The 17,694-nt window shown below is 46.4% G+C and overlaps 1 protein-coding gene and 1 long non-coding RNA gene across 12 annotated transcripts in view; one reads left to right on the top strand and one right to left on the bottom strand.

Moving 5' to 3' along the window:
• The window catches only part of SEPTIN11 (septin 11), a 92,427-nt gene extending 87,594 nt beyond the window's left edge, over positions 1–4,833 (bottom strand). For all 11 annotated transcript variants that reach the window (XR_014775144.1, XM_084760179.1, XM_084760182.1 and 8 more), the window contains exon 1: positions 4,650–4,833. Coding sequence is in view for 10 of the 11 variants with exons in the window: in XM_084760179.1 (XP_084616305.1) it covers positions 4,650–4,676 (27 nt within the window). In the remaining variant the exon portion in view is untranslated. The remainder of the gene's footprint in view (positions 1–4,649) is intronic.
• Positions 4,834–5,036: 203 nt separating this feature from the next.
• On the top strand, positions 5,037–13,958 carry LOC311585228. Its single transcript, XR_014775148.1, has 2 exons — positions 5,037–5,927; positions 13,473–13,958. It is a non-coding gene; the product is annotated as an uncharacterized lncRNA (long non-coding RNA).
• Positions 13,959–17,694: the final 3,736 nt, after the last annotated feature.

The following is a 17,694-nucleotide window of genomic DNA, read 5'->3' as shown; positions in this document are numbered from 1 at the left end:
CTAATTAGCAGTTTAAGCAGGATGGGATATGCTTGCTGAAGTAAACCTCTTTTTGATGGAAATAGGGATCTGGCCACCAGCACCCCACAATGGTGGGGTATGCTCCAGAGTTCTTGAGTCTGACCTCCACTACACTACAGACTCATTGCTAAAGGTCATTTAAAATATTTTTTTTAATTAATTGGTTTTCAAACAGTTTTAAAAGAAGCATTACTGCACTTTAAACTGCTCTAGCGGTTCTTCATGGTGACTTTTTGCTCCTCAACATATGTAGTTCATATTACTCGCTCAAGAGTTAGGACCTTTTAGAACACACCCCAGCCACAGGGTCCACATACTGTTTAGATGGCTCCTCCCTGAACGTTCTGCAGCTCCCTCAACCTTTCACCAGACACACCAATCTGGTTTCCTCCATCACATTTTCCAATCACAGAAACATCAATTTAGGACAAAAGAAAACAATACTTTGTTGCTACTAACTCCTCACACAGCCCCCACCTCTTGAAAAGTCGATCTTTAATGAAAACTGTCTGAAAGGATTCGGAAAAAATGCTACCTGACTCCTAACTGTTGGTAGCAATCGGCACACACTTACTTTCTCCCTAGTTCACAGATTCTTCCACAGAAGTCTGTGACCTTTAATACTTGGAGATTTTACACATTTTAAAAAATGAATATTGGGGCTGGAGAGATGGCTCAGCGGTTAAGAGCACTGACTGTTCGTCCAGAGGTCCTGAGTACAATTCCCAGCAACCACATGGTGGCTAACAGCCATCTATATTGTGATCTGATGCCCTCCTCTGGCCTACAGATGTACATGCAGGCAGAGCTCTGTATACATAATAATAAATAATAAATCTTTTTTTAAAAAATGAATAAACACAGAAGTGAATAATTGCTGCAAGGCAGGAGGGGGCTTTTTGTCCACAGCTATCTCTCACACTGAGGACTGAAACTGACGCAAAGCAGGTACTCAGTCGTGGTATTAAGTGGGCAAACAGGTGACTTTTCCATTTCTTTTAGTTGAATGGAAGAAAAGGCAATTAAACAAATTTCTTGAAGGATATCATCTGCCGTTTCCACCACCGGAAGCGTTGAAACAGTCCTTTTGTTGGGGGGAGGTGGGGGGAGTAGGAAATGCCTCTGCGCTGGGAAAGTAACTCAACCATAGCACTTTTGAGGTTCTTCTCCATTCCTAGACTCTGTGACATAAACACCACGCCCAAAGAGGGCGCACGCCATCTACCTAAGGTCTGGTGCCCACGCAGAGCAACTAACACGCTTTGTTCAGAATCAACAATGGGATATGGAAGCAAAAATACTAAGCCATTGAAAATGGAGGCATATACATAGGAGAGAAGCACTCTTGCTAAACTGGATATACCCCAGAAACCGGACCTGTGCTTCGGGTCTTCTCAGGGCCCAGGCCTGAGGCCATCGGGGAAATGGGCGAGCTGGGGATGCAGATTAAAAACCAAATACACAACACCACAGTAAACTACAGCTTCTGCTTGGTCACCAACAACATACCTATACTTGAACTTTAAGCAACTTGTAAACTGAGTATATACATTTATATAGAAAACACAGCACTTGATGGACCTGGCTGGGTAGCTCAGTGGTAGACCAAGCAGAAAGCCCTGCACTCAATCCTTAGCATGGTAAAGGACCACAAAACCCAGGCATTTACACACAAGCATTCTGTTTGTTAAAAACTGAATCGTTATTCACTGCAAACGTCGCACTAAAATGTCTAAAATTGAGAGCAATTTACTCAGATTGCATTCCTCTTCTCTCTGGACAGGAACAGAGGTTTGTACAGACAGGAGAAAGATTTATGGTTTCCTCAACAACTATCTAAAATTTTTGTTTAAACAAATTCTAAAGAACTAAGGCAACTCCGTTCATGAATAAGTCCACTCCCATGGCTCTTTCCCTTCCCACCCCTTTTTCTTTCTTTTGTCCAAACCATGGGACAGATAAAGGGGCTGAAGAGATAGAAAATTTCAACATTAAAGATTTGGCCCAGACTTCTAGGAGCTGGGTTTGGAGAATCTTCTGCACAGACTGGGGTTGTTCTGAACCAACCAACTTACAGAGATATGCTTAAAAAGATCGCATTCTGGGGGCTGGAGAGATGGCTCAGAGGTTAAGAATACTGACTGCTCTTCCAGAGGTCCTGAGTTCAATTCCCAGCAACCACATGGTGGCTCACAGCCATCTATAATGAGATCTAGTGCCCTCTCCTGTCATGTAGGCAGAGCACTGTATACATAATGAATAAATAAATCTTTTTTTAAAAAGAGGGGGAGCTGGGCGATGGTGGTACACACCTTTAATCCCAGCACACGCCTTTAATCTCAGCACTCTGGAGGCAGAGGCAGGTGAATCGCTGTGAGTTCGAGGCCAGCCAGGTCTCCAAAGCAAGTCCAGGACAGCCAAGGCTACACAGAGAAACCCTGTCTCAAAAAAAAAATTGCATTCTGACCATCCTATGCAAATGTGATCACACACTCACCCTCAACTTTGTAGTCCATTTCTGATCACTCCTACAATTGTGTGTGTATGTGTGTGTTAGGGTGTCTTGTTTTCAAGCTTTAAGAAATGTGATCTTAATTCCAGGGAAGCAATCTCCTCTGTACACACATACTTTCAAAATCTCCCTATTATTTGAATGAGAGGTCTGCCACAGGGTCTGCAGGATTAAGCTCACATATGGCTGGCAGACCCTGAGTTGGATATGATCACAGCCACACAGCTAAATCTCAAACCGACATATTGTTCGTATTTAACTGGCACATAGGAACTTACTAATTTATTGGAAATGTGCAGCAAATTATTTCTTCCACCTCCCCCAGCCCTCAAGAATTCACTGGCAGTGGATGTTACCAAAAAAGACACCCCCTACACAAGACACTTACATTCCCAGACGCTTGCTGAGGAATCTAAAACATACATTGTTGCTTTAGCTCTCTGAACCTGTGCCCTTAAAATAAGTGAGGGGAGGGCAGAGATTTAACCTTGGCTTTCTTACCATAGTAATAAAGAGATCAACCCAGGGACTATGCAAATTCCCTCAGTAATGACAGCCTCCAACCAATTAACAAGAGCGTAATTTGTGTCAAGAGGAAGACAAAGTTCTTAAGAATGTGTCACTTAACAGCATTTGGAAGGCCGAAAAGACCCATGGTAACACCTTAAGGGATGACCTGGGCTCATTTTCTGACCGTCGGAAAAAAGTTTTTCAGAGCACCTCAAACAGCAAAAAAAGCAACGGAACCACCAAATTGAGATAAATGTTGCAAAGGGTGACCCCATGGACTTCCTGCTGGGCTGAGACTCCTCAGGTTACAGAACGTGTGTGTGTGTGTGTGTGTGTGTGTGTGTGTGTGTGTGTGTGTGTGTGTGAGAGAGAGAGAGAGAGGGGGGGGGGGACGGAGAAAGAAAGAGGGAAAAGCAAAGATTCTGAGTATCTGGGGTTTCGCAGCTTTCAGCATCTACCTAAGACTTTTCTCTATATCTGTAAAATGTCAGGCTACCACCTGAAGCTAGCTGCAAAGTTCGAAAGGGAAGGAAAAGATGAGGTACTAGCCAGGGAAGGACTCTACTGGAGGCGCCCCAAGGGCAGAAAACGCAAAAGCGGGCTATGAAAGTCGACAAAGAAACTGAGAAAGAGAAAAGAGGACTCCGCCTTTCCCACTGGGCTGGGCTCCTTTCAATAAAAAGAAAAAGCTGCCGCCACCGCCCCTTCCCTCCTTTTCACCCAAGGCTGGGGAGCAGACCCTGAGCTACAGCCTCGAAGTCCTACTCGATCTGGCTGGCTCCGGAGTTGCGAACCCAGAGTCCGTCTACTCCCAGAGGCGCAGTCGGGTAGCGCGTGCCCCGGCCTAGACAGAGTCCGGACAGGAGCATCCCGTCCCAGCCCTCGGGTGCTGAAGCACTTCTCCAGGCCCCCTCCCGCCCGCCCCGCATTCAGTACCGCCGCCCCCGGCTGGTAGCCACAGAGTATTTCAGGACTTCCACCCACCCCGAAAGAGAGCCCTTTGAAAACTTTGTGTGTATGCCTAGGGCTTTGTCCACATCCTGGGCAGGGCCGGGTCACTCGGGTGGGCGCCTGAGGGTGTCCGGAATTTCACAATGCACCGGGGGTAAGCCACCACGGTTATCCTACCCCTTGAATCTGCTTCCACAGCCGTGTGACACAGCGCTTCAGCACCCAATTCTCAAGCCCGATAGCCCCCGGAGCTCGAGAGAACCGCGAGGAAACCCTCCGCAGCCGGCGCTTTCTTCCACTGTCACCGGCCAAACGTTGTGCGCTGGTAGAGGGAGGTAGCTGGGGAAGGCAGCAGCTCAAGCAACCCCATCTAAGGACGCCTCAAAGAGGAATCCTTTTTCTCCCACATCCCCGAAATAGGGGCGCGCCAAGGCGACCCAATGTTGCATTAGGTAGGCTCTGAGCCTGCGGGCTCCCCAAGCTCCCCTCTGCCACAGACGCGCGCCCAAATGCATGCACACACCCACAGCCCCAGCAGCCACCACCCAGAGCCCCCTCTTGGTCCCCACAAGTCTCCACCCGCATGCTCCCCGAAGTGGAGCCCACTCGGCACCCCGGGATCAGCACGCTGGGGAAACGAGGCCCCGGTACTCACGCTCGGTCTCCCCACAGCCACGGCCATCACGACTGCGGCTCCGGCTGCGCCCGGCTGCTCTTTGCCGACACAAGCTGCTGCTAGCGCCCTTGCTCCTGCTGGTCTCCCCCGCGCCTCCCTCGCGGCAGCGCCCTGCTCGCGCCCGACACCCGCGCGCCTCCAGCCGCATCTGCTCGCCCGCGCCGCCCCGCCCGCTTTATTCCAGCAACATGGCCTCCCGCCTGGACTCGACCATTAGTGGCCCCGGGACGGGGGTGTAGAGAGCGCCCCGGCCCCAGCCGACCAACCGAACGCGGTGGGTGGACCATGATCCTAGTCAGCTGTCAGGATGATATATTCTGAAATCAGCCACCTTCCCCTCTGTAACTTTCTTTCGTGCCACTAAGGTGTCCCGAGACTGGGCTCTTCTTGACTCCCCCCTGCTGTAACACGTGCTGGAATCCGCGTAAAAGCCTAGGCGCGGAGGTCCCAACCCGGAGCTGCCACGCGCTGCGCGGAGCCGGCACCTGGAGCTGCTATGGGGTGGGGCAGGGAAGCTAGGGGACTACTGGGTGAAGGGTCTGCATCTCGAAAAGTTGCCCTGGTGACACGCCCACACCGCAAGGAACCTGGTTAGAGAGTGTGATGGGTAACCCACTAGGGCAGAGCGCGCCCCACGAGGAAATAATTACCGGTCTGCTGGGCTTCCTATCAGAAAGGGGACTAAACAAGCTACTGCAAGCCGTCGCTGTGGCGTGTGGCCGGGCTGGAGACCGCTTTTGGAGAGGAAGAGGTCACAGTAGTTGATCGGTGGAGGACCCTAACCCCCGGCTGCTGGGAACAGAAGAGAAAAACTCCCATCCTTGCTGGAGAATTTAGGCCCTTTGAGGGCTTGCTCGAGAGCGTTTCCCACCGCATCACCGGAGAGGTCAGTGGACTTTATTGGATCCCCAGAGACAGACCAGATGGCCCAGGGACCAGAGGCGTGCACGCTCAACCCTGGTTGCGGGATGTGGGGAATGCGCAAAGCGGTTGACAAGTGGGTGCGACTCATGGTGCGTGGGACTGGGGAGCTCCTCCGCTATAAGGAAGGATTTTTCCAGCAGATATTGGAAGATTACTGTATCTGGATGGCAGGCGAAATGGCAACAAACAAACCCCTCAAAAACAAGAGGGGTCCTTGCGCATGCATCTGACGAAAGCTGAACGGTGAGGGGTGTCGCGCGCTGTGGGTGTCCACCCACGTGGGGGACCCACGACCACAAGAGGATTGCTATTTGAGTGAGTTGAGGAAACCAGGTGGGTTGAAGAGCAGGGAAAGTGGTACTAAAGGGTTGTATTCAGCCCACGTGAATGCGCCCTCAGGGCAACTGGGGGACCTTAGAGTCTGACCTGAGATTTCAAACATCCAAGTTAATGGGGGCCCTAAATGTGCCTTTCCTGTACCACCCACTGTGGGCCACAGGATTCCAACGCCCTGCCTAGCCTTTGGCTGAGGGTAAGTGGCCCCGGCAACACTGGTTCACCACGGGGTAAGTGAGGAGCTAGTAGCCTCCGAAATGCATCCCCACCCTTGGCGGTAGAACCTAGAGAATAGTGTGTTGAGGGAAAAGTGAGAGGCTCTGACATAAAGCCTGATTCTGGCTCACTCAGAGTTGAACAGCACTGACTTCTGTTTTGATTGCTTTGTGTTCTATAGCTATCAGGTCTTTGAGAACCGGGGACCTCATTAATGTCAAGACAAAGTAAGCAAAACCCTGCCAAGCTTTTAAGATTGTCACATGAGTGAGTGCTGTGCAAAAGCTCTCAAAAACAAGGATTCTTTTCTTCTGGGACTCCAACAGGATGCCCTCTTGCCCTTTGGTTGGGGAGGGGTGCTCATCAGGAGGGGTGGAGAAGAGGATTGTGTATAATTTCTTATCCAAACTTAAAACGTTTAAGATGAAAAGAGAGGCTGGCGCCATCTATAAGGTCAGATGACAACACGCAGGAGCTATGATTTAGTCACCCCAGCCGTTCCTTGTTGCTGATGAACTAGGCAGTTGAGAGGTTGTCATGGTAATCACATCCCTCAGAGGACTGTGAACTCAAGAGTGCTTATCTGTCTATTGGCATCCAGCACAGAATGTACATATTGCACAGGACTACCCTCAGAGCCAAACAACTGCCATCTTGGGGGGGCCTTCAGCTGTGCCTGTTTGTGAACAACCATCCCAGCTGTGCTTGCTGACTGTTTGCACCCCCTCATAGAGGGGCAGTGAGACCCAGGGGACCCTCGCTGAGTATCCAGCACCACAGGTTTGTTTTTGTTTTTAATGTATATCTGCCTTAACTGCACGTGGCCTCCAGGAAGGGATAGAGTACAGGCTAGGAAGACTAGGACAGAGAGCATCCATCCATGAAACTGTTGGAAAGCCCTCATCCCTGCTGGGTGATGTCGGTTTTCAGAGTGACCTCTAGAAAGGGAGCGCTTAACCCTCCAGTACATAAGCCCTCACCGGTGCTCTAAGGAAGCCCAAGAAACTCAACTGGCTTCCAGGGTGAACTTCGGTTGCATGGTGCCTCAGTTTGTCTCTGGACCTTGGGAGGAAGGCTAGATGTTCCTTAAGCCGCTGCCTCCCCTCCTGTCCCAGGAAGGAACTTGAGAAACGTTGCAGTATCAATAAAGTTGAATGATCAATAAATATTTACTAATTCGATAAATGTTGAGTCACATTTGAACAGAGATGAAACTAGGGACTAAGGCTGCAAACAAACAATTATTGTCATAGGCAGAATTTAGTAGTTAGTCCTGAGGGCAGTGAAGAGCCCAGGGGGTGTAAGCATAAACATGACCTCAAATTTTCATTTTAGAAAAGATATATAGTGCAGGTTTAACATTGTTATTTATGTAGAATCCTTGCCTCTTTTCAGTGGGACCCCCTGATTATTTGAGATTTTTAAGAATGGTGAACCTTGGTAGAAAGTGGTGCCCCTTAGTGCCCTAAAGAGATAACGTGATCTAAACTGTTTAGTAGCCACTGTTACATTTGACTCTGGAGTTAAGTGACTTGAAGACAGACCGAACTTTTGCGTTCTATAGTTGGTTCTTAGGTTGTTGTTCTTTTTTGTTTGGTTGGGTGTTTTTTGTTTTGTTTTGGTTTTTTTTGTATTGTATTGTTTTTTCCCAGATAGGGTTTCTCTGTGTAACCTTGGCTGTCCTGGACTCACTTTGTAGACCAGGCTGTCCTCGAACTCACAGCAATCTGCCTGGGAGTGCTGGAATTAAAGGCGAGTGCCACCACACCCAGCGTTCTTAGTTTGTTTCCTCCCCCACCCCCCAGTGCTGGGATTACAGGCATCACCACACCCAGTTTATTCTTATTTTTTAGTTAAATTATCTCCCTTGTTTCTATAGCTTTCCCCTTTCCTTTTTTTTTTTTTATTTATTTTTTATTTTTTTGTGCTTGTTGTTTGTTTGTTTTTGGTTTTTGAGACAAGGTTTCTCTGTGTAGCCTTGGCTGTCCTGAACTCACTTTGTAGACCAGGCTGGCCTCGACCTCACAGTGATCTGCCTGCCTCTGCCTCCCAAGTGCTGGGATTAAAGGCCTGCGCCACCACAGCCTGGCTCCCCTTTCCTTTTAAAAATGTAATGTAAGAGCCCTTTGACTGCAGTACAAAAAAAGAGATACATTAAGGAAGCACAAAACATACAGTGAGAACAATATCACAGATACAATTTAAAAAAGATACAATAAGAAACAGTACAGATACAATGAGATAGGAGAAGATAGAATAAGACACAGGGAGGCTCCTCATGGTGACAGGCCTTTAATCCCAGCCTCGTATGCAGCCAGTCTCAAGGTAACCAGGGCTACATAGTGAGATCTTGTCAAAAAATTAAGAAAGGGAGGGAGAGGAGGAAGAAGGAAAAGGAGAGTTAGAAACCATCACCACATTCCATTTAGAGAGGAAAGCAATAGGTCAGGACTCTTTCTGAAACATTCTGTGAAGATGCTCAATGAAACATTTTAAATACATGCAAATTAGAAAAGAAATTATTTAACTATTTCTATTCAAAGATGACATGAACTTTATAGAGAAGATCTTAAGGATACTAGGACACCATTAAAACTAATAGGTGTACTCAGAAGATTATATAGGATACAAGATCAATACTCAAAAATCAATTGTAGCCAGGCGGTGGTGGCACACGCCTTTAATCGCAGTACTTGAAAGGCAGAGGCGGGTGGGTCTCTGTGAGTTCGGAGCCAGCCTGGTCCAGGAGAGCCAAGGCTACACAGAGAAACCCTGTCTCTTTTGAAATGAAATTTTTTTTGTTTGTTTTTTGAGACAGAGTTTCTCTGTGTAGCCTTTTTTAGTTTTTGAGACAAGGTTTCTCTATATAGCCTTGGCTGTCCTAGACTCCCTTTGTAGACCAGGCTGGCCTTGAACTCACAGCGATCCACTTGCCTCTGCCTCCCAAGTGCTAGGATTAAAGGCGTGGGCCACCACGCCCACCCAAAACAAAAGACTTAAATCATTTTCTTCTACACATTTGCAATGATCAATACAAAAATAAATTTTAGAAAACAATTTCATTTATATTCACAGCAAAACGAAGACCTTAGGGGAATGGCTTTAAAGACATGGAAAAATATTTCTGAAAACAAATTTTAGATACTGGGAATTGAACCCAAGATCATGCATAGGGATTTCCAGGCAAGCACTCTATCATGAGCTAAACACCCCCAGCCCCGCCACCCAAAGTTTTAAATCCAAATAAATCAAAAACTCTTCATGTGCATGAATTTAAAAACATGGCATTGTTAAGCTGACAGACTCTCCAAACTGGACTGTAGATTCAGCACAGTCCTTTCAGCAACTCAGCTAACCTGTTGCTAAAAAGTGGTGATTGGGTCCCACCATTCCTGTGGAAGTTGAGGGACCCAAAGAGCCACAAATGCCAAGACTCACACTCCAGGTTTCAAACTTGACCTCAAAACCACAGGAGCCTGAGTAGCACAGATACAAGACAGCCCTGTTACTGACGGCCTAGAGCTAAGATCCAAACCAGATCCCTGTCTGCTGTCAATTGATTTTTCAACAAGGGTGGTAAGACCAGTCAGTGGGGAAAGAGTCACCTTCCAAGCAGGTGGGAATCAACCGAGGACATAACAGTTCACATCCACTAGGACAGCTGTAACTCGAAGGCTACTGGGCATGGTGACAGACACTTTTAAGCCCAGTACTGGGGTGACAGAAGTAGGTGGGTCTCTATGAGTTCGAGGCTAGCCTGGTCTACATGAGTTCCGAGACCTCCAGGGCTATTGAGAGAGCCCCTATCTCAAAAACAAACAAACGAAAACAACAGCAACAAAAACCTCGAAGGGCTTAAATAATAGTGTTTGGAAAGCTTGGGGAACACTAAAAAGCTTCACACACTGTTGGTAGGGATGACATCCCAGCCATGGGAAAGGCAGTTTGACAGTCCTCACATAGTTAAGCACAGTTATGCTATGCCCTAGAAATGTCACTTCTGGGTAGAACCCCAAGGGAAATGAAAACACAGTCCACATAGCAGTGTGCACAGTGACAGTCACAGGGTTCAACATTATAGCCAAACAGTGGAAATAACCCCGTCAACTGATGAACAGATAATATATGCTATATCCATACAGCAGGGTATTTATTTTTCCATAAAAGGGGTAAGTACTGATAACATGGTACATGAATGGGTCTTTCAAGAATTATGTTATGTGAAAGGGGAACGTCTCAAAAGAGCGCTCATGGTATGACTCCACTTATATGCCTGGGTCTAAACACAGACAGCTCATTGTTAGAGGGGCGGAGGCAGGGTTTGCTTCTGAGGTGGCTAGGACAGAACCCGCTATGATACATAAAGCAAGCATGACCCCGCTCTCCAGCCACAGTGCAGTCAGTATATTTTAAGTTGTAGCCATCTGGGTAGGTTGGCACCGTTCCCTTGGGTGGCTTTAATTTACCAGAGATTCATGTTCAGCAGTTCCTTGCCAACCACACGCTTTCTTTGATGAGGTTATCTTTTACCTCTTGTTGGGTTTTGGGTTTTGCTTGGTTGGTTGGTTGGTTGGTTGGTTTTGTTTGGGTTTTTTTGAGACAAGGTTTCACTGTGGAGCCTTGACTGGCCCAACAGATAGACCAGGCCTTGAAATCATGAAATCCTTGCCCTCTCTAGCTCAAGTGCTGAAATTGTAATCACGTGCCACCATGTTGGCTTTCCCTTGGGTTTTGTTTTTGGTTTTTTTTGACTTTGCGTAATCTTTTTTTTTCTTTTTGTTTATTCAGATTGCATCTCAATTTTTATCCTCCTTGAGTTTTTAAGTTGAGTTTTCCTGTTAGCTTTGAGAATCATCATAGATGCTTGGTACAAACCCTCTAGCAGGTGTGTGCTGTCCATGACATGGCGTTTCCTTTTTTTAGTAGTCAAAAGCAGAGATTTTTGTTTTTTGTTTTTTTGGTTTTTCTTTATGGATTATGTTTTGGCTTGGGTTTTATATTTAAGGAGTCTGACACATTTATTGATGTTCTCTAGACCTTTCATGGTTCTCGGAGTTCTGTGTTGTTTGGTTACTGCTGTTCGATTGTTGAGGCTGGCCTGGAACTCGAAAACCTCCTGCGTCTACCTCCTGTCTGCTGGGATTATAGGCATGGGCCTATATTTCCTGTTAGTTTTAAGTCTAGGGCTGGGGGTGGGGGCGGCTCAACAGATGAAGGCTCTTGCTGTGAGGCCTGCCAACTGGAGTTTATTCCTTAGGACTCATGTGGAAGGAGAGAACCAACTCCTGCAGGTTGTCTTATGATTTCTACATGTGTGCTCTGGCACGCATGCACACACTCGCGCGCACACACACATACACATGAGACATAAATGAAAAAAATTAAATATAATTTTAAAAATTATTTTGTGTATGGGGTAAGAAGAGGGTTTAGCCTTTTCATTTCTTTCATCATCATCTGTAGCAAAGTCTCTCCCTCCCCTGCCCCTGTACCCCGTTCCCTCCACTGAATTCCTTCCTCAGAGGCAAAGGAAGGAGTTAGTCGGTAGCTCGCTGCTCAAGAGGAAGGACCAGGGTTGTGGGCCTCTGCCTGTGCGCCACTGATCTGTGTGCTTTTCATTTTGCCAAGACTACCCTACCTTAGTCAGGGTAGCTTTAGGCGGTGAACACACGAAAAATGAGTTCTCCGACTCCATAATGCTCTTTCTTTGCATGCCCTAGTTCCCTTCTCTTGCCACGTACATCCTATAGCAAGCTTCTGAAATTGTGCCCCAACACGTTGCAGTTCTAACTGGAGCTGCATTAGATCTATAGTGTAAGGAGAACTGGCTTTTAAAGATTTATTTATTTATCATTAGGTATACAGTGCTCTACCTGCATGTACACCTGCAGGCCAGAAGAGGGCACCAGATCACATTATATATGGTTGTGAGCCACCATGTGGTTGCTAGGGATTGAACTCAGAACTTCTGAAAGAGCAGTCAGTGCTCTTAACCTCTGAGCTGGCTCGCCAGCCCAAGAACTGACTTTTAGCAGTATCAAATATTCCAGTCATAGTACATACTCTCTGTTGCTTTAAAAAAAAAAAAAAAAGAGCCGGGCATGGTGGTGCACGCCTTTAATCCCAGCACTCAGGAGCTAGAGGCAGGCGGATTGCTGTGATTTTGAGGCCAGCCTGGTCTACAAAGCGAGTCCAGGACAGCCAAGGCTACACAGAGAGACCTTGTCTCGAAACCAACCCCCCCAGCACCCCCCTCCCCACAAAAAAACCCAAGTGGTTGCTTGCCTACCATACTGGACTTCAGGGGCCCTTTAGCCAGGCTTATTATTGAGACATTCACTTCCTGAGAAGGTTACCTTACATGCTGTCCTATTCTCAAGTCATCGTCAGCATCCTAGCTCGACCTTCGTCCTTAGTCACCCTGGTCTGGCCAAGTATGACTTGAAAAAGAAAAGGCAACATTTTAAAACTTCTTTGCATTCTTTTAAAGATGAAAACCATCCAGTCCTGTGGAGAAATGTCTGTCTTTGTGGGCTTGTGCTGCTCTTTCCTGCCTGTGCTTTCTTAACATCTCATAAAGAATTGCCCTGTGACGCAGCAGGGCGTTCCCTGGGGTCTGATGACAGCCTGCTGGCCACTGTTCCTGGCAGCCAGCCCTGGAGCTCAATCAGGGACCCTTAGCTCTGGCGTCTCTCTCTCCTAGGTAATTCCTTTCTTACTGGGACCAGTAGTCATGTACTTGCTGTTGTTTTTATGGGCCTTGAAACTTCATGTAGTCCCTGTAAATACTAAATACTGATTCTAAATGAAGATGATCATACTTGCCTATACATTTTGACAGCAACCACTTAAATCTTTTTTTTTTTTCTGTAAAGTTCCTTTTATTTCTTAGATTATATAATTTACAAATAAAACCATCAAAATAAGTCAAGGGTCTAATGTTTGCACAGACACGCCCAAATGAAGCCAAGTACAGCTTTAGTTTTTGTTTGTTTGCTTCTTCTCTGTTACACTATTGCTTGCTGGCTTTATCGGGCACATCATATCAGGCTGCTGTCTTATTAATTAGGTGGTCTCTACACCATTTCCTGAATTATTTCTTTTTTAAAAATATATTTTATTAATTTATTCATATTACATCTCAATTGTTATCCCATCCCTTGTATCCTCCCATTCCTCCCTCCCTCCCATTTTCCCCTTACTCCCCTCCCCTATGACTGTGACTGAGGGGGACCTCCTCCCCCTGTATATGCTCATAGGGAATCAAGAACCACTTCAATCTTACTGCATATACATTGCTATAACCCTCTGTTCCACCCTCCTCAGTCTCACCAGCTGATGAGCTCCGATGCGTGGAGACCTCTGGAATCTCATCTCTCTCACTGATGGCCTGATCCTCTGATTGAGTGGTGCAAGATGTCCTCAATTTACTTCACTCATGACTTCTGGCTCCCTCATCTACCGGTGCCTGTGGATTGTGTTTGTATTGTGTTCATTTTTCCAAATTCATTTCCTTTTGCCAATAATTCTTTTTTTTTTTTTTTTTTTTTTTTTTTTTTTTTTTGGTTTTTCGAGACAAGGTTTCTCTGTGTAGCCTTGGCTCTCCTGGACTCACTCTGTAGACCAGGCTGGCCTTGAACTCACAGCAATCCACCTCCCTCTGCCTCCCGAGTGCTGGGATTAAAGGCTCTTAACCACTGAGCCATCTCTCCAGGTCCTGCCAATAATTCTTACACCCCACCCCCCTAAATCCTAGATCTTGTGGGCACTGTAACCTGGAATTATAAGCTAAATAAATCTTTTCTCTCCTAACGTGACTTTGGTCAGAGTGTTTGCCACAACCACCAAAATGCACCTAGGACAATGGGAGAAGAATTAAAGAAGCAAACAACAGACTGGGGGACGGGGTGGGGGGGATACAAACTCAATGTGCAAACTACGTGAGCATAGGCATCACGAAGGTGGTACGTGTTCAGCCTAGTGCACATGAGATGAAGGTCACATCATTAGTCTTGGTAGAACCGGAAAGTTAGGAAGACTGGCCGCGTCAATGTTCCTCAGGATACAATGCAGCACTGATGTGCTGTTGATGAGACTATAAAGTGTACCAGGCTTTGGAACACAGATTGGCAACTTCTTAAAAAGTTAAAAATATATTTCCATATGACTCAACAATTACACTCAAAGGTAATTATATAAGAGAAAGAACAACATGTGTCTACCCTCTTCCCCCCCCCCAAAAAAATCCATCAAAATGATAGCTTTATTCATTGAGTACTCATAATAGTTAAACAATGGGAATTGTCTGGAGTTCCTCCCTAGATAAACAAGTTATGTGGTTGTTGTGCCCAGCCGCTCCTCAGCAATGAAATACAACTATGGATTCCCTTAAAATGTGGATAAATCTCAAAATATAGAGTATGATCCTGCTTATATGAAACTGTAAGAAACACGAAACTGATCGATAGTTGCAGAAGGCAGACAGTGGTGATCCTGGGTCTTGGGTTGAGGATTGACTTGGAAAGAACCCTCAGGAAGCCCCCTTAGAAGCCGGGCGGTGGTGGCACACGCCTTTAATCCCAGCACTTGGGAGGCAGAGGCCAGAGGATCACTGTGAGTTCGAGACCAGCCTGGTCTACAAAGCGAGTCAAGGCTACACAGAGAAACCCTGTCTTGGGGGGTGGGGGGAAGAAGGCCCCTTAGAATGTACTGAGCTAGCCTGGTGGTGCCTGCGGGGAATGAATCTGACAACAACGTTTATCTTAAAAATGGGTGTGGAATGTTGTATACAAATTATATAAAATAAAAATTGTAGGTAAAATTGTTTGATTTTTGTTGTTGTTGTTGTTGTTGTTGTTTTATTTGGTTTGGTTTGGTTTTTTGATTTTGTTTTTTCAGGACAGGGTTTCTCTGTATAATATCCCTGTCTGTCCTGGACTCATTCTGTAGACCAGGCTGACCTTGAACTCACAGAGCTCCGCCTGCCTCTGCCTCCCCAGTGCTGGAATTAAAGGCATGTGCCACCATGCCTGGGAAAATTGGGTTTTTAAAATTGCTTTACTGATGTTTGGTTTGTCTACTTGTTTGCAGTTTCACTCTGCAAGAATCACGTGTTTCACTAAAACATTAGGAGTGTGTCAGGGAGAATCTTCAGCTGTGTGAAGAAATGGCTGCGCAAGCAAACTTAACTAGGTTGGTTTTGTTTTCCCCCGGGGAGCGGGTGCCACTCATGATGTAATCAGGGTTACCTTCAAACTCAAAACTCCTGCCTCAGCCTCCTGAGTGCCGAGTTACAGATGTGTGCCCCCATGCCTGGCCGAACACACATCCGGCAATGTGTGTGTATGTAGGCACATGTATAAAATAAATATGTATGAATGAAAAAATATATAAAATGGCATCTATTGTTATTGCTACTGTTTGTATGGCTTGGTCTTGGGATTCTGTTTCTTTATACTGCCATTGCCAGGGGCCAGCCAACAGAAATTGCTGGAGGATAAATAAATAAATAAATAAATAAATAAATAAATAAATTAAAAAGTCGAGGCTGGAGAGATGTCTCAGAGGTTAAGAGCACTGGCTGCTGCTCTTCCAGAGGTCCTGAGTTCAGTTCCCAGCAACCACATGATGGCTCACGACCATCTATAATGATATTAGGTACCCTCTTCTGGAGGTCAGGCACACATGTAGGCAGAGCATTGTAAATAATAAAATAAATCTTTGAAAAGAAAAAAAGACTACCACTAGTTGGGCACATAATACAAGTAGACAAGGTGCATAGTTAGATCATAAACCTACTCTAACAAAATACACATGTCTACTCATATCTTTTTCTAAGAACTTAACAACAGTGTCCCAATGGAAGCCGTGTAAGGTGACGTGTACTCTATGCCATCCTTCCTATACAAAAGAGAAGATTCTTCTAGAATACTGTCTGTAGTGTACACAGGAAGCTGGGAACAGTGCTTGCCCCAGTGAAGGGTGCACAGGCAGGTGCCTCAGCCATCTCCACTTCACCCAGAGTTGCTTCGGCAACTGACCGTTTCCTCCAGGGATGGCTCTGATGGACTGGTACAATCTCATTCTCTTGACAGTGACTTCTTCAGGGACGGCTATGTGACCCAGCTCTGTGCAGTAAAATGAGAAGAGAGGCGTGCCCGACGCCCCTGGGATGTGCTCTCACACCGTGACAGAGTCCAGGGATGTCATGTTCTCTTGTCTCCTGTGGAGACCAGCAAGGGAGGCACGAAGCTCACCTGCTTTTATTTTTAGAAAGGAGCCTGCCTCAGACTGCAGCCGTGCACTAGAGAGCAGAGGAAAGAACAGTGGCCTGTGTGCAATATTGTCAGCCTCCCCATCAACAGAACCATCTCCCTTACCTTCAGTAACTGAGTGAACACTCTTCCTGTCACTCAAGGCAGAGCGAGGCCTCAAGGTCTACCATTTGGAGCAAAAAAACAACATTAAAGCAGAAGACTTTTGATGTACTCTGTTTTGTTCTGTTGTGTGTGTGTGTGTGTGTGTGTGTGTGTGTGTGTGTGTGTGTGTGTGAGCATGTGTGTTTTGTTCTTTGTTTTTTGTGTGCATGCGTATGTATTTGCGTGTGCACACGTCCGTGTGCATGCATTCCTGCACGCTCACCACAGCCCATGTATGGAGGTCAGAGGACAAGGTCCAGGAGCGAGTCCTCTCCTCTCACCTTGCTGAAGCAAGGTCTCTCTGTATTTTTCAGTGTATTCCAGCTTAGCTGGCCCTTGCACATCAGGATTATTTTCCTGTTTCCACGTCTTCTCAGAAGTTCTACGATCACAGATGTGCCTGCCGCATCCAGCTTTTTATGTGGATCGCGGGAATTGAGCTCAGGTTATTGGGGGCTGCACTGCAGATGCTTTTGCCCAACGAAGCATCCCCCAGCCATATTTTTCTTTTACAATCATGTGAATGTATGCAGTGGTTGAGTGGCTGGAGATGGGTGAAGGATGGATGGATGGATGGATAGATGGGTAATCATAGGCAGATAGTAGAGATAGATCAATAGATTGATGGATAGGTGATAGATTATAGATGATAGGTGGACGGATGGACGGATAGATAGATAATAGATGTTAAAAAGTACGCATTGTGCTTTCAGTTCTAGAAATCAATGACTATTCAGGGAAAATAGCCTTTAATCTTTGGAAAAAAAATCCCAGAAAATGTGGTTTCCAAAGAGATTTGTTTCTCCTTCAGACGGACTCAGCCGGCCGCCCCCACTCCTGTTTGATTTATCCATATGGAGTGAACATAGATTGACCTACGTGAAGCTAGCTTTTATGTAGGTCAAAGCGATTACATATCAGCAAATCCACAGTACAAAGAACTAAGCAAGGGCCACTGTAGGGAGTGGAGGAAGCCCTGAGTGCTGAGGTCCTGAGTGAATGTGCATTGTTGACATGGGCCCAGGGAGGCTGGCAAAGCCTCTCTCCTCCTGGGGTCAGGTTCAGAAGACATAACAGATCCTTCCTCAGGGTCCAAATGTGGTTATTGATAGATCGTGCGTGCAGACCAT

The sequence above is a fragment of the Acomys minous genome (assembly GCF_964271855.1).
Source record: "Acomys minous genome assembly, chromosome: 15".
Classification (NCBI taxonomy): Eukaryota; Metazoa; Chordata; class Mammalia; order Rodentia; family Muridae; genus Acomys; species Acomys minous.
The sequence above is the reverse complement of the archived record's forward strand: the minus strand, read 5'-3'. Positions and strand labels throughout refer to the sequence as shown.